General features: G+C 62.0%; 1 protein-coding gene across 3 annotated transcripts in view; it reads right to left on the minus strand.

Annotated features, from left to right (window-relative positions):
* Positions 1-16,505, minus strand: part of COL5A1 (collagen type V alpha 1 chain) — a 139,719-nt gene that overhangs the window by 38,423 nt on the left and 84,791 nt on the right. For all 3 annotated transcript variants that reach the window (XR_011255039.1, XM_069579805.1, XM_069579804.1), the window contains exons 27-37: positions 16,276-16,329; positions 12,851-12,895; positions 12,202-12,255; positions 10,054-10,161; positions 9,437-9,490; positions 7,191-7,244; positions 3,841-3,885; positions 3,666-3,719; positions 2,666-2,710; positions 2,137-2,190; positions 1,131-1,184 (exon numbers count right to left, since the gene is read on the minus strand). Coding sequence is in view for 2 of the 3 variants with exons in the window: in XM_069579805.1 (XP_069435906.1) it covers positions 1,131-1,184; positions 2,137-2,190; positions 2,666-2,710; positions 3,666-3,719; positions 3,841-3,885; positions 7,191-7,244; positions 9,437-9,490; positions 10,054-10,161; positions 12,202-12,255; positions 12,851-12,895; positions 16,276-16,329 (621 nt within the window). In the remaining variant the exon portion in view is untranslated. The remainder of the gene's footprint in view (positions 1-1,130; positions 1,185-2,136; positions 2,191-2,665; positions 2,711-3,665; positions 3,720-3,840; positions 3,886-7,190; positions 7,245-9,436; positions 9,491-10,053; positions 10,162-12,201; positions 12,256-12,850; positions 12,896-16,275; positions 16,330-16,505) is intronic.

The following is a 16,505-nucleotide window of genomic DNA, read 5'->3' on the forward strand; positions in this document are numbered from 1 at the left end:
ACCTTCCATCTGGTCTGCTCAGGAAAGCATTAGAGAGAAACCTGCAAAGCTGAGGGTGTCTTAATTTTTCTCCATAAACAAAAGAGCAACGTAAAGTCTTTATCGGCCACTGAGCACCAGGACGGCAAATGTAGGGGACTCTTCATCACCACGAACCAAAAAGGGATGTTTTTAAGCGGCACCAAGAACATGTTAAGTGTGCTGTTAAGGATCACACTTCTCGAGGCGATGGCTCCTCCTGGGAGAGTCCCTCAGAGATCTCTGATCACACGGACGCTGGACGCAGACGCAAGGGGGCCTTCCCGTGGGCCAGCCTCCACCACTACGGCGGCCAGGAGGTCACCAGGTGCTGCGAACCCTAGCTGTCCAGAGCAGGGAGCCCCAAGGTCACAGGTGTGCCCATGCCCTTCCCAGGGACAGGCCTGGGGGGGACATGCATGAAGCTCGGTCGAATCCCCCGTGGCTCCTGGGACCAGGAAGCGACCCCAGTGCTTTTTCTAGAACTAAGAAACGTGGGTGCCCATTGAGTCCAGCTGTTGAAGATTGTCATGAGCACAGCTACAGGTCAGGGCAAGGCCAAGCTGAGCCTGTGACAGCAGAGACGCTGGCCCTGAGCACAGCCAAGGGCCCAAGCTCCAACCCGCGGCCGCCTGTCCCCCTTCCTGAAAAGGGGGCTTGGGGAAGCCTTCTGGCTCCCTGCCATCCCCCCGAGGCCAGAGGGCCAGGACAGACAGGGCTGGGGGCGGCATAAAGTGGGACAAGCTGGAGACAGAGGGCCTTCCCAAGAGTGTCCAGCTCAGATGCACGTGGTGTGCGCTTGGCTGCGCTCCGCGACCCACCCAGGGGAGGCGGGGCCGCTCCTCCAGGTTTCATTGGCGTCTCGATGGTTGCACGTGTGGCCTTGGGCCAGGCTGGCCAGGCCGGCTTGAAGCCGACACCTGCTCTCACACACAGAGGCCGAGGGGCTGCTCGGAGGCCGTGGAGCTCCCTCCAGACGGGGCGCATCCCGAGGCCACAGGAGCCGGCCGGCCCCCGGGGGGCTTCCTGAGGCTGAGCCTCAGCGCTGCCCAAGCCGACCAGCAGCGAAGGTCGGGGCAGCGCCTGCATCCCCCCGCGCTACCCACACTCACCGTCTCGCCTCGCTGTCCAGGGTGTCCCGGGAGCCCGTCCTTGCCTGGGGGCCCCTGCAGAAAGCAAAGGAGGGAAGCTTCATCTCGTTCCGAGACACACACACCTCCAGGACTTTGTGCCACCCCAGAGGACAAAAGCTACCGTTTCATTTCCAAGGTGGTAACGGCAAAGTCACAGCGACAAGCACTGCCGGGAGCCCGGGTCTGGGCACCGCCCCCTCGAACCCTTACATCCAGCCCGAGGGCCACTGCTGCTTCCCACGGGGAGAAGCCGAGCAGCCCCGAGGCCCGGCCACAGGAGGCACTAGGCCCAGGTCCCTGTGGGGCAGAAGTCGAGCTCCTTCCTAACCCCCGCGCCCGCACGCGTCCCGACAGGCAGCAGCTCCCGCGACGAGGGGCTTTCCTTCTCAGAGGAAGCACACTGTTCTCTGCTGCGAGCTGAGCTGTGCCCCTCCCCAACACCACCAGGAAAAACAGGCTGAGGTCCTAACCCCCTGAGGCTGCGACCCTGGCCTCATTTGGGAACAGGGTCTCCGCAGACGGGATCAGGTCAAGGTGAGGTCTGGCTGGGTTAGGCTGGGCCCTCATCCAGGGTAGAGACAGAGAATGTGAGACAGAGGAGAGAGGAGAAGGCCAGGCGAAGATGCAGGCGGAGGGGGGCTGAGGGTCCACGAGCCCAGCGGGGCTGGGGGCTGGGAGAGGCCTCCCGGGCAGAAATCGGGCCCCGGCCCCGGGAGTTCAGGAGAGAACACGTCTCTGTGGTTTTATGGGGCTGGGCTTGCGGCCATTTGTCGTGAGAGCACTACCACCCTAACCCAGGGCCAACTGGACAGTCATGATGGTCTGATGTCAGAGGGGTCCGTGCGCCCCAAACTGCACCCCCAGCCAGAGCTCCTGGGCTGGCCCCCCTCCCCTGAGCCTGCTGCCTGGAGGCTGGAGCCGTGGGGAAGGACCAGCGTCTCCGGGACACCCTAGGCCGGCCCCACAGGGAACATGTGGTACTCACCGGGGGGCCCTTTGGTCCAGGGAACCCCGTGGGTCCTTGGGGTCCGTTGGGTCCCTGGGGACAGACAAGAGCTGGTATGAGGACAGGCATCTCCCCAGCACGTGGGCCCGGCAGCCCCACCATCAGACCTCTGAGCACAGGCACGGCCACCCTGCCCCCCACGACTTTCAAGAAGCTTTTTGCAGCCCTGCCCTCGCCGATGTGAAAAGGATGTCCCGTCGCACAAGAAGGCCCCTCAGGGCAGCGTGGGGCCCAGGACTCGATTTCCTGACATCTCAGCCACCCCCCACCCCAAGCCCCAAGGCCAGGGCCAAGCAGATGGGGTCATCACCTCCAACCAACAGCAAAGACTTTACTCCCGGTGAAGGCCACCCCCAAGACACCTCTGGATTTTAGGAACCACCCTCCTTCGCCAGAGTCGAAGGCTGGCTCCCTGCCCACCCAGGAAGCAACGCTGGGGGCCGCTGAGGGAAGGCAGCTCCCCTGCAGATGCTCCTGGGGGTGTTCCTGGGCGTGTCCAGGTGCTTACCCGTTCACCGGGAGGGCCAGCCGGGCCATCGCCTCCAGAGTTGCCCTGGGAAGGCAGGGAAAGAGCAAGAAAAGCTTAGTATTACCATTCCTGTCATAACTATTTTTGATGAAAAGACCCTGGCCCATGATGTCATCACAGGTGCAGAATCGCCTAGCGCCCCTGTGCCCTCTGGAGTCACCCCGCCTCTGCACGGAGCAGAGCACACTAGCCTTGGGCGGTCCTCACCTCTGCACACACACCCGGCACAGAGCCAGCCTCGCCGGGGCTGAGACACTCCCAGGAGGACGTGCTGCTGCGCTGGGACAAGGGCCAGGCTCCCCCCAGGGGCCAAAGCTCACGAGAAGACGGGACGCAGGCTGCGTCCCAGGGCCCACCCAGGAGCCCGCAGCAGCTGAGCGTGCAGTCAGCCTCCGGGGGCGCGACTGGGCCCAGAGCTCGTCACAGAGGGACTCGGGCAACCCCCAGCCCGCTCTGCCCCTGCCTGGCTCGCCACCTCCACCAGCTGCGGGCCCATCTCCTTAGCAGCAAAGTGCGCTGGAATCACGCCCTGCACAGGGCAGGAGAGGACGGGCCTGCTTCCTGGCCAACGTCTGCTTCTACGCCGATTGGAGGAGTTGGTGTCAAGGCCTCAGGGTGGGAGAAGAGGCCTTAGAGGTGGGCCTGGACTCTCGCAGGGGAGGAAAGAACTTTCTTTAGAGACCCGGCAAGATGTCTCTTCCAAAGCCCTCTCGAAGAAAAGAAGCGAGGCCTCCCCATCAGAGCTGGGGGACACTGGTCCAAAGCCTGGATGGGCCTGACCTCCACACTGCGGTGGCCCCAGGTGGCCTCTGATTCGACCTCACCTAACTCAACCAGCTCCTTCTTAAATACCCCCAAGAAATCTTCTTTCACTCTTTTATTTTTACAGTGGAGAAGGCTGTGGGGCCCCCTCTGTGGGGGTGGACAGCACCAAGAACTCGGGCTCAGGCCGGGGCCACAGAGGAGACCGCACACGCACCTTGGGGCCAGGCTTCCCGGTGATGCCCCGTGGGCCTCTTTCACCTCGTGGGCCCTGGACAAACGGAAGAGAAGACAGGTGGGCCCCAACCCTGCGTGCACGATGCCTTCATCCCCACTCCCACCAGGCAGGCGCCCTACCACCCGCGCCCAGTCTGGAGGCCGCCCAAGGTTACCGTCGGGCCTCGCTGCCCCCGCGGTCCCGGCTTCCCAGGGGTGCCCTGCAATCAGAGAAGGGTGTCAGTCGGTCACGCAGCACGCCTGCCCTGCATGGGTGATGCAGAGACCACTGGAAGTCAAGCTAGAAAGGCCCACCCCCTCATCTTGGCTTTAAAGGGAGACGTCTCAGGGTGGCAGGACGCACCTCTCGGGCAATGCACCCAGCCTCACGCCTCTGCACGAGGGCCTTCTGAAACCCAGCTCCCTCTGCCGCCCGAGGGATGTTCACCACGCTTCTCTGGTTTCGTCCCCTCAAAACATCCACTCCCCGCCCCTTCCCTCCCCCACCCAACCTTCCCTCTTCATCTCTCACAGCACTGGAGGTGGGGAGGCATCATCACTACAAGAGGAGAAAGTCAGCCCCTTTCATACATAATTTACTTCCGCTACAGTTAAGGATATTAGCCATTAAATTTTCAACAGGCTCTGCAGACAAACAAACTTGCAATTTAATATATAAATCATATATCCAAGAGTCATTTGCTTCTCTTCTAATAGAATTTAGACTCCTTCTCTCTGTTGTTCTGCATTTTCCAAACCACAGAAAACAAATGCACTGCAATTTTTTTTCCCCAAAGCAAAGACGTAATAGCGGTAAGTGCAGTTTACCTACGGCGTGTGCGAGTAATGGATTGATCGTGGCCCTACATCTCCGCTGCTTCTCCATTCATCTTCCGGAATTATTTTTTTTCCCCGGTTTCTAACAACAAAGCCCAAGATGGATCTGCATTGCTAAGGACCACCTAATACATCTCCTCTCACCATCTTTCACTCATTTGCTGCCAGAAACTCAAAACTGCTTTCCAGAGCCTCCCGTTTTGAAAGGAATTTAATAAAACCGTTTATGATGATGAGGTAATTATGAAGCTTTTAACAATGCACGCTGGTCTCGCTGCTTTCATTAGGCGGCAGTATCTCTTGGCTTCAAATAAATATTTGCCGACGAGAATTAATGAAACATCTGCTTTCTTCAACTGATGGGCTCCCGCCAGCGAGACACTGAGGCTCACCCCTGGGTGACTTCCTGGCGTCTGTGGGTGAGTCCAGCTGGCACGTCAGCTCATGCCAAGCCTCCATCCACAGCACGACCTGGATCACGGTTCTGATCTTGCAGCCTGACCAGCTCTCGGTTCCAACCTAAACAAACTGCCCAGCCTCAGCCTCGGAGTCCGTCGGCCTCCCAGGTGGCACCAGCCTTACCAGGTTTGTTTGCTCGTAGACGGAGCCAGAGTCTGCATCCTGGCGGCGGAGGCCGCTGGACAGAAGATGCCCCACCCACGGCCCCCTCAGCAAGCCTCCCATAAGTGCCTGTCAGCATGGCTTTGCAGGGGAGGCAGGGGCCCTCCCAGAACTGGCCTCGCTAAAGTCGAGACGCCCTAAGCTGGAGATGGAAGCTTCGGGTTACAGGTGGTGCTGCTAAGGGGCTGGCTCTTCCCAAGCCGGTCCGGTGGGGACCCTGCCTGGGCCCGGGGTGCAGGCCAGCGATAGGGACAAGCCATCAATGGTCACGTGACAGCCAGCTGTACGTGGACCTCCCGGCCAGCGGTCCGCCGGCCCAGCCAGCCCCTCCAGAGAGGCCAGGATGAGGTGGACGGAAGACCTGCCGGCTCTCAGGCAGCCCACACACGGGGGCATACGCATGTCAGCACACACGCCACCTGTCACGCCCAGTAGCCCAGCCCTCAGACGCATCTGCATAAGCCCCAAAGCAGACGGTTTCCTCGAGGTGTCCAGGCTTCAGGTCCCGGGAACCAAGTCGGACTCTCAGACCAGGAGCGAGTCCCCGGTCCCAGGCCTCTCTGCTTTCCAAACACCCATTCGCAGTGATGACCGCGGTGACCCGCGTGCCGATGCCCTGGAACAACGGCCTGTGGGGGCCGGGGGCGTCCAGGCACCTGCCCGGCCTTCTCAGCTCGGGGGTGGAGTGGCTGAGGGGCGGAAGAAGGGAGCAGGGCTTGGAGCAGAGTGCCAGTCCCGGGGCCACAGCCAGGCCTCCGCGGCATCCCCAGCCCGGCTCCTCCATGCAAAGGGGTGGTGGTCACATCACAGGCCTCCAGTAGCCGTCATGGCCCCTCCCGGGGATTCTCTCGGCAACGTGGTGTGGAAGGCCCTGTTCTCCAGCACCGGGGCTGCCTGCTCTGCGGCTCTGAGGTTCCTCTGCTTTTACAGACCCTGGACTACTACTTTCCACGAGTGACCGCCTTTCCCCAAGATGCTAGTCAGGCCGTCCCCACCAGGAAGAACGAGACAGACGGGTAGGCAGGTGGGTGATAGACACACGGACAGATGTAAGTGCAGACAGACACGGGCGCGACACAGATAGCAACACCCAGGTGCGTAGCAAGGACACAATACACACGTGATATGAACACGCAGATACAGACAGACGTGCAGACGCGGCTAGACACCGATTCACCCAGACAGGCCGTGGCCCCTGTATCGCGCGGTCAGCCTGCCCTCAGGAAGCCCCGTCTTCTCTTCCTGAATCTGGCAAACACGGCCATCTACGCGGATTACGGACGGCTTTAGGTCTTCCCCCATGCTTTCCAGAGATCGCACTGTCTCAGCTCAAAGACAGTAACGGTCATTGGAGTGAGCACTTAACGGGGGCAGCCCGTCCGTCTGGGCAGGGAGGACCCACCCAGGCCTGCTCTGCACACCCAGACGCCTGTGGACAAGCAGCCTTGCGTCCGAAGGCCCAAGCAGACCTTTTGATCCCGTTCAGCCGGGAGCAGTGCTCAGGATGCCTCGCGTGACGCCGCTAAGGGCAGTTCCCGCTGGAGGGCCTGGGCCGGGGAGGCTGGGGGGACGGCCCTGGGCCCTCGGATCACCTTCACACTCCATGACAATGGAGGGAAACCAGGCCTGCTGCCCTCCGGAGGGTGTCCAGTGACGGCGGCAGCCCAGGAAGAGGAGGGGCGCGCCTGGACCCTGGACGAGGGGCTCCCTGAGACGTCAGCACAGAGCAAGGGCCTCTCCCCGCCTTTTAAAATGAGTCACTTGGGCTGCAAGAGGAGAGTCTGGGTTTCGCCAGTGACCCGAGAGCTGCTGCGATCGTGGCAAGTGTGAGAAAGCGCTGTCCTCCTCACACCTCCCCCTCTGGCCGGCTGCCTGACCTACCGCACTCCCGCCCGGCCCAGCGACCCGAGAGCCACCAGTGCGCAGTGTAAAGACTTAAGGTCAGCTGCTCCGGAAAGCAGTTCTGGCAGCAAAGTGCGTGAGAAATAAACAGGGTGTACTGGAGAACAGACTCGCTAACACCGGGGCCGCAGACAAACTGCCTGGGCAGAGACCAGGCGGTCCTTACCCTGCCGCCCTTTTCTCCGTTGGCGCCAGGAAATCCAGGAAATCCGATAGAACCCTGGAAGAGAGTTCACGAGGGAAGAAGCGTCAGAGACTGGCCAGGGACGAGCTGTGTGCTGGGCCAGCTGGAGGACAAGCCTGCCGGAGTCCTCAGCCCCGGGTCAGACTCCCCACCCACCCCGACTCGCCACCCAGCCACCCAGCGTCCACCACGCCCCCATCCACCCCCCGTCCATCCATCCACCCACCCGTCTACCCACCTACCCATCCATCATCCATCCATCCACTCATTCACCCATATACCACCTACCCACCCCCCATCCACCATCCATCCATCCATCCACCCCCCACCCCCCACCCCCCATCCACCATCCATCCACACCCAACCCCCCCATACTCCCCATCCACTGACCGTCCACCACGCCCCCATCCACCCACCGTCCATCCATCCATCCACCATTCACCCATTCACCCATATACCACCTACCCACCTCCATCCACCCATCCACCATCCATCATCCACCCCGCCTCCCCACCCCCCATCCATCCATCCACCATTCACCCATATACCACCTACCCACCCACCACCCACCACCTCGGTATTTCCTGAGCATCTCACAGACTCCAAATATAAAAATCAGAACGGAATCTTAACCATGCTTCCCCTTCCTCCCTCTGTCCACACGCTCCTCTCACACACCCATGTCTGCAGAACACCGGTGCTGGGAAAGAAAAGCGCGTGTACCACCAAGGCTGCTGGGGGTGGCGTGTGACTCTCACACTTGTGACATTTGTTTTCGCACCTTGTTGTCACGTTGTATCCTCTCACAACGCCTCTAAATAAAGCGCGGCAGCTCATAAAGTCAAAACTGAGTGCAAGTTTAAGCACCAAGCATGGCACCGCAGGGCCCCTTCAACTCTGGAACTTCGAAAGGTGCACACAGGCAGCAAGCACTTAAGAGCTTTGGCTGAATAAATATCCAAACACCTACTATGTGAGCTCCCGGTGACACTGTCTACAACATTTGCTGAGTCCGTCTCTACTCTCCACCGGACTTAAAATCCTGACCTGAACGTGTACTTAGCCCAGGACAAGTTTACTGATGCTACCTCTGCCAAGGGGCTTCAGCTTGGCCAACCCCCCGTGTGCCTGCCTGCTGATTCAAAGAGAAGACTGGAACGAGCTTTGTGGCGAGAAAACCAGGGATGCTGGCTTCACGGCTCTCAGCTCAGGAGCGGGATCACCACCCCAGGACCGTCCAGACTTCAAGCAGCTTCAAGGTTCTCCTTCTGCCTTCATGAAAAGCTGCCTGAACTTGATCTATACCCCCCACCTCGTCTCTCCCAAACTCCTCCTCTCTTTCCCTTCACCCCCGCCAAACGGACACGCATTTCAGGAGAGAAAACGTGTCCATCAGGGTCTCTTCATACAAGTACAGCGGCCGGCACTGCAGTCAGTGGGCACATCGCTAACCGACACGAAGTGAAACTATCTCATGGCAGATGGTTCCCCCCCGAGGGGCGGCTGTGGGCTCACCCGCCAAGAGGGGGAGGTTGCCCTTCCCCAGGGAGGACGGCTGTGGACACTGCCATCAGCCGCACGGGGACATCTAGGGCTGCGGCCCAGCCCGCGGGCCCTGCCTCTGCTAACAAGGAGGGCGTCCGGAGGCTTGAAGCCGGAGGAGGGCAGGATGCAGACACCTACCAGACAGATCCGTGAGTTAGCTTTTGCTGTTAATTACATCTCTAGTGCAGGCAGCTGGCAATTTTTTAAGGAAGAACCATGAATAATAAAAGGTGAGACAGGAAAAACGGTGTAAGTGATTTGCGAAGCCTCAAGGAGCTGTTTCACATAACGCAAAGCATGATTTCCTCTAAGAAAGTTTTCATCTTTCTTTTACGCTCAGTTACGAGCAAATAACCTCTGAATTTCCAAGGAGAATTAACTCTGCGGGAGGTACACAGCTCTGGGGGTGGAGAAACCGGTACACAAAGTCCCTGAGAGGCCATAGGGGCTAAGGACTCGGAGGTGCAGCTCAGGATCTGCCTCTCTGAAAGGCTCACCTAATTCTCCCAGGCCCTCCTTCTCACTCAGCCAAGTCCCCACAGAAGGCTGAGTGGGGCAGACCCGGGACACGGCCACCGTGACCTTCTGCTTTGTCGTAGCAGCTACGCAGGGCGGGGCAGGGGGGTGATAGTGTGCAGGCTGGCGAGACGCCAGCGGTCAGACCTCACCAGGTTGCACGTTACCTTTGGCCCCTGTCTTCCTGGGTAGCCTGGCAGTCCTGGGACTCCGAGTTTGCCCTGCGGAGAGAAAGAGGTACGTCACGAGCCGGCCGGCCCTGCTTGGAACAGAGAGGAAGCCGGCGTGTGTCGGCAGGGGACCTGGAGCAGGGTGCCTTCAGAGAGAGCCTGCCTTTCCTCCCCCAGCATCCCTCCCTGGTTTGGAGCAAGGCCCCTCGAGCAGGAATGGACACCCCTGCTAAAGCCAACGGGTGGAGGCTGATGCCCCATGTACAGGAAAAGCGCTCTCTGTCTGTGGGGTTTTGCTCAATCCTTCTGTCGAAGCGTCCCAGCCTTGGGGCCGGACAGGGTGGGGTGTTTGGGCTACTGGTGAGCCGGTTCCTGTGCAGGGGCTAGGAAAGGGGGTGGGGGAGCAAGACGAGGAGGGCGGCCCCCTCAGGTTTAAGAGCAGCTGTCAGGAGACCCTGCTCCCAGCCCTGAGCTTAGGGAGCGCCCCCAGGCACGGGTGCGGTGGCCCAGCAGGCCGGCACCCTGTCAGGATGCACACCGGCCCCACGGGGGCTCTGCCTGCCCGACCCGCCGCCTGGACGCCCCAGGCCTTCGGGAGGGCCCGCGTCACGTACCTTCTCCCCAGGGGGTCCCAGAGGACCGGGGTCGCCGTTCGGACCGCCTCGTCCCTTGGGACCTTCGGGACCGTCCTCCCCTCTGGGACCAGGTGGGCCGATCTCTCCCTGCAGGTAAGAAGGAGGGGGTGAGGGCGTCGCCCACAGACTGCAGTCCACGGGGGTCCCCCCACCGTCTGGGAGCGAGGTGGGGTGGCAAGAGTCGCTGGCCTGGCTCAAGCAGACCCAGCCCTGTCCCAGCCCCGGAAGACCACGGCGCCCACTCTCGGGCCCATGGCCCCGTCTTCCCAGTGGCCTTTGGTCAAGCACCTCCTGGCTGAACTAGGAGCTCTGACCTGCTATTTCCCCATCGGGCAGGGGGTGGATGGCGGGGGCAGCCGCCTTCTCTTCCCAAAGCCCTGGGAAGTCCCGGAATGGCCCAGGAGATCAGTCAGACTGTAGCCTGAGGGTCAGCACCCACGGGAGACCCACAGGCTGTGTCCAGAGACAGAAGCGCAAAATGCCACCTCACCAGCTCTGCCAGGTACAGGCGGGGAGGCCTGAGTCACCAGGAAGGGGGCCTTGGGAGCCAAGAAAGGGCGGCAGCGGGGGCCCGGCCTGGCCGCGGAGTGTCCGCCTGGCCTTGCTGTCTGCGTGGGCCCTCCTCTGATCCCTGATGTCCAGGAGCAGCTGTGGGACAGCTGTGCAAGCCCCCCTTAGAAACGTGCGTTGCGGGAATAAAGCCAGCTAACAGCTCTCTCGTTCCTCAGCTCCAAGCTCTGCAGGACGAGGACGCGCTGTCCCTAAGAAGCGCTTTGCTCACTCAACCCGAGAATCCTTCCCGTGTTTACTGAGCCCTCAGGAAATTAGGAAATGCCAAGCGTCGGCAGAAATGCCTCTCCGGGAGAAATTACGATGGAAGAGGCCCCCTCCCGGCCCCCCGTCCATCCTCAGCCAGAGGCGAGCCCAGAGCACGGAGTGACTGGGGGATGGCTTGGGAAAATGTGTGCCTCATGTTGCTGGAAAAGAAGATAAAGGGGGCTTTCACCAGCCAGACAGCGAGAGGCCCCTCAGATGTGGGGAGCCATCACCGTAGAGAAAATTCTAGAAGGGCTGTCTTCGGCAGCACTGTCACTGGGACAGGACTGAGATATGAACACCTCTCTTTTCTTCCCCTCCTTCTAATGGAGGCCCGGATCCCATCTGCCGTCCAGCACGGGACAAAGCACCGAGCCACAGGCCCTCTGGTTCTGGCGGATTCTGGAACGGCACCCGCAGGCCCGATCTGTGGGGGACAATCCGGGCGGCCAGCCACATGGCAGCCTCATTCCCGAGGATGATGTCCGTCCAGGTGTGGATACAGCTGCTGCCTTGGCGGGCCCTCCGGGGGTGCAGGGCTCCGCTCCTTCTGGACTCTCTGGGAGTTCTCCAGGGTGTCCCCACAGCCGCAGGCAGCTGGCCCGCCAGCCCAACCTCCGCCCCAGCATCACCTGGGTCACCCTCCTTTCCATGGAGACTCTGCCACTGGTTTCTGTGGGCACCAGCAGTGTGACACACCCCAGCCTGCTCCCCTGGAGCCGAGGCAAGATATTCACTAAAAACCAGCCAGGCTGTTGCAGCCTCGGACAGGCCGGCCCAAGGTCCAGAACACAGGGGCTGCTGTCGGGGGTCTGGAGAGCAGCTGAAGAGGTGGTTGGGGGCCCAGATGCGGGTCAGGGAGCCCAGGCCCCGGTCCAGGTGCAGCCCTGCTGGGACCCCCCAGCAGCCTCTGGCAGCATGCGACCCTCCCTGGTGAGCTGGGCCATTTCTGCAACCCCTTCTCTTTCCTGGACGCCTGTCGCACTTCACGACCCAGAAGCATCGCTCTGCAAACCAGGACGGCTGCTGCTCAGACGCCTGGTCACACCCGATGCTTTGTGACCCTGTGGACTGCAGCACTGGCCGGGGTACTGGCCAGCAAGGAAAAGTCCCCACTGACTCCCTGATGAATATGGGCCAGAGGAGCCAGGTGACCCCGCAGGCGGGGCTGGGACCAGGTGTCAGCTGCCGCAGCTCCAGGCTGAAAGCTGGGGAGGAGCCGGCTGCTGCTGGTGGCCAGGAGCCTCCACGGAGGCCTCAGCTCTGTCCTGAGAGGCTGCCCTGTGGCCCCTCCCTGCCCCCGACACTCACCCGATCGCCCTTGATGCCCATGTCTCCTTTGAAGCCCGGGAAGCCATCTTCACCCTGCAGGGGGACCAGAGAGAGCCTCAGTGTGGGGGAGAGAATCCCCGCCCGGCTCCCCCCACACCAGAGCCTCTGGGCCCCACCCCACGGCCGACGCGCTGGGTCAGGACTCTGAGTGGCCGGCCCCGGCCCTCGGGAGCTGTGTCCCTGTTCACCCTTTGCTTTCGGCGGCTCTGGCCGGCTCGCAGCAGGAAGGCTGCAGTCCTGGGGGCCTGGCTTCACTGGGCGCCCCGGGCCGGCTCTATCGGCGCCCCTTTCTCAGAATCTGCCTCGAGTGTGCATGACCGCAGGCCCGAAGCAGGGGACAGGTGGATTTGAGGAGGGGGAGACCGACAGAAGACCCTCAAGAGGGCCAGGGCCGCTACTGACGGCCTCGCAGGACGGCCAGGAGACACTCTGGGCCAGGCCGGGCTGCGGAGGGGCAGGCAGTCAGGGGCGACTCAGTCACCAGGCCCCAAGGTTCACGGGGGAGCTGTGCACACCGCTGCTGTCAGGGAACTGGGGGCTCCCATGTCAGTGGCCCGTGGTCACTCCGGCCCCCAGGGCAGCCCTCCCGGCTCCCGGCCAGGCCCCGCGAGGAGGTGGGGACACTCACCTTCTCGCCCTTGGTGCCCTTCAGACCTCGGATGCCGTCCGCCCCCTGTGTGGACAGAGAGGGCGAGCAGTCAGGGCCCAGGCTGAGAGCAGGCCTGGCCCCCGGCACTCGGGAGGCTGAGTGCCCCCGCAGGCAGTCCTCAGCATCCTGGTCTCACGGCAGAGAGCGGCCTGGGCAGGCACCCTTTCACCCAGAGCCTGTTCTCTTCCAGAAACACCCCCCTCTCTGGCTTCGGGCTCCAGAGTCAGGCAGACGGGTTCAGGCCCCCTCTGTAGCCTCTGACGAGGCCCCAGACTTTTGTTCACTTGGAAAGTCGGGGTGATGGCAATCCTCACCCCAGCCCTGCTGGGAAGCCCTGGGGTCTTTGCCTGGCACACAGCAGGTACTCAATAAGCAGGGCTGTGTTCCATCTGACGGTCTTCAGTCTCTATTGCTATTAACGAAGTGAAGTCTCTTAGTCATGTCCGACTCTTTGTGACCCCATGGACTGTAACTTATCACGTTAGTCTGACCATGGGATTTTCCAGGCAAGAATGCTGGAGTGGGTTGCCATTTCCTTCTCCAGGGGATCTTCCTGACCCAGGGATCGAACCCAGGTCTCCTGCATTGCAGGCAGACGCTTTAACATCTGAACCACCAGGGAAGCCACGTACTACTATTAATACGTGATCATTATTATAACAACATCTAATAGCATTAATTACCACCTGGTAACACCAGCCACCCCGTCACTCTCAGTGTGTCGGCTGAGGAAGCGGCTCATCCTCATGCTGAGCAAGAACTGTCAGGCAGGACCAGTCCGAGTCTGCCAGACCAGCTGAAACGGCTCCATCCCGGGGACAGACTTGGCGGCCGCGGCCCACCTGCTGGCCAGGTGCAGAGCCCGCCCTGTTGACTGCACAGGCGGCCTCAGGCCTCCCGCCTGCGCCTGCGGGGCCCCAGAGAGGCTGGCCTCCCGCTGGGAGCCAGCTGAGCCTGCGGCCAGATCCTTGTGCTGCCGGCTGCCCTCTTGTGGCAAGAACTCCGCTCAGAACCGGCAGCTCTGAGCCTGCGTGCAGAGGCCCTGGCGGGCTGAGCCGGAGGGCCGGCTCAGACAGACGCAGGGAGTGCAGAGCGGGCTCAGCCTGTGCCCCGGGCGCCACCCCAGGCCGCAGTCTGCTGCCGGACAGAGGGGAGGCCAGGGACCCTGAAACCCCGATTTCGAGGGGCTCTCTGGCACCTGCTCTCCAGCACCTTGCCCAGCAGGCCAGGTGAGCTTCCCTCCCCACGCCCGACCAGATAGACGATGCGGAGACAGAATCGGGCGGATCCCTGCCAGACCTGAAGTTCTACAGGCTCATGGCCCGTCCGAGGCCAGGGAACAGAAGACCAGGGCTTCCCGGCCTGAGCGCTGCCGCCTTGGGGTCTGGATGGTTCTTTGTTGCGAGGCTGCCCGGGCAAGTAGCGGGTGGAGCAGGCTTGCAGACCGCTGCCCCTCAGTAGCCCCTGAAGTAGCCCCTCCAAGCCGTGGCGCTCAGAAACGTCTGCAGGTGTCCCTGGGGGGAGACTCCGCCCCGGGTGAGAGCCCTGGACCAGAACACCCACCACGGCCCTGGTGGCCCAGCATCTGGGGAGGGAGAGCCGGGGCCACAGAACAGTGCAGGGGCAGCGCCCTCTGGGTCTCCCTCTGTGAGGGCACAGAGGTGGACGGGGCTTCCCAGGCCTGGAGTGGATTCACGTGGGGGGCTTCCACCAGCCCCCCAGCCCCGCGGGGGCTCAGCGACAGGCCGTGCGACCTCATAGTCAAACTCAACGGATCCCTGAGAAAGGGCTAAGTCAGGGGGCAAACCAGGAGAGGCGAAAAGGTCAGTGAGGCCAAAGAGCCCAGGGGGCCCGTTTCTAGGGGGAGGAAAGCGGAGGGCCTTGGTCTCCCACGGCAACGGCGACACTTGGGCCGGCCTGCACCTCTGCGGTCACCGCCCTCCAGGCCTCGTCAGGGGCTCCGCGGGTGTCCAAGCACACGGGCATGAGAACCCACTAATCCGAGAAAACAGCGTCCGGCCTTGCTCTCCCTCCCGCCCTCCGCTCGCCCGTCTAGCGGGACGGCCCGTGTCTCGGATGAATTCTCATCAGGCCGACACGGTGAGCGCATTCCCCCTGAGCACCTCGGAGCAGACACCCTCCCAGCTCACAGCAGCGGCGGCCCGCGCTCGCTGTGCAACCGGAATTTGTGAGACAGACGTGCTCCGAGCGCACACGGTCAGCACGCCGCTAGGTGGCTGCCCTTGTAAACTCATCAGGCAGCGCGCGGGCCGAGGGCCTGCTTCAGAGAGACGCCGCCCGTCCAAGGTTCCCGACCTTGGAACACCTCGACTCCGGGAAATGGAAGCCGGGGCCCCTTGGAGTCAGGATAGGGCCCTTGACTAGGGATAAGTGAGTCTAGGGTGAGTCCTGAGTCCCGCGTGGATTTGAGGGGAGTTGCGGGGAGGTCCCTAAAACATAGAATCTTGGGTTCTCCCTCCTCCACCCCACGGGGCAGATGTGCACTCTGACGTGCAAAGCGCTTGAAAGCGTAAAGCAGCGTGAAGGACCCGGGTGGGGACCCCAGAGCTTACGGGCGTGTTCACGCACGCCCTCCCAGGTAAACAAGATGTTTTACGCATGCACATACACGGGTCCTTCACATCAAATGGCCGTCGTTCTGAAGGAAAGAGCCGCCCTTAGCTCTCCTGTGGGTGGGGAGCCTGTGACCGAAGGCCGGGCAGCGACCCCACCCGAGGAGGAAGGGCTCTCGGCGCTCACACCGGGGGCGCCCGTCTGCGGGTGCGTGTTCAGAAAGCATTGCACAGCACAAAGCCAACGCTCGGCTCGGGGCGAACTGGCAGCCGTGTGTTGGGGACTGGGGCTGCACACCCGTTTAATGAGGTTCCAGCAGCCTTTCAACAGGGTGTAAATAGATGGAGTCTCCCACGGACACACCCCCCAACAGCAAGGTCTGCCCAGACGTCACTGATGGGGACAGTCTCTGTCTCAACGTGCGAACGGTCCAGAAGAAAACGTCCCAAACTTCCCAGGAAAGGGCCCCCAGCTCGGTGCTTGGGCTCAGGACAGCCGCCCTGAGGGACTCCAAGACCAACAGGCCACTCAACAGGGACTGTAAAGGAGCAAGGGCGAAGGGTGCCCCGCGTCCTGGAGAAGGCCACCACCGAGCTGCCCCTGCTGCCCCAGACGCCGGGGGCGTGCCCTGCTCCGTGGGAGCCCCTCCCGGCCCCCGGGGCCCCTCCATCACCCGCTTGGGCTCACATGCCGGGAGCTGATCACCCAGACCAGGGCTGCCCCCGCATGGGCAGGCGGGAGGTTAAAGCACAGGATCCCTAACACAGGTCCAGCCGTGCCCCAAAGTCCTGACCCCGACCTCCAGGAAAACCCCAGGCTGAGATGCTCACCTTGACTCCGCGAGGACCTGGGTAGCCAATTGGACCCTGGGGGCCAGGTGGACCCTGAAGCCAGACAGGAAAGTGTGTTAGGCCCATCTTGGGTGGATGACATGGGTTCACTCCGAGTCACCCTGGGTCCTTCCAGCACAAGCCGGAAAGTGGGCCTGCCCCCAGCACACTGCCCTCTCGCTGCGAGCAGAGCAGATGGGTGTCTCAGGCCAGGCCTGAAGGAGGAGACA

Source organism: Ovis canadensis, chromosome 3 (assembly GCF_042477335.2).
Source record: "Ovis canadensis isolate MfBH-ARS-UI-01 breed Bighorn chromosome 3, ARS-UI_OviCan_v2, whole genome shotgun sequence".
Taxonomy (NCBI): Eukaryota; Metazoa; Chordata; class Mammalia; order Artiodactyla; family Bovidae; genus Ovis; species Ovis canadensis.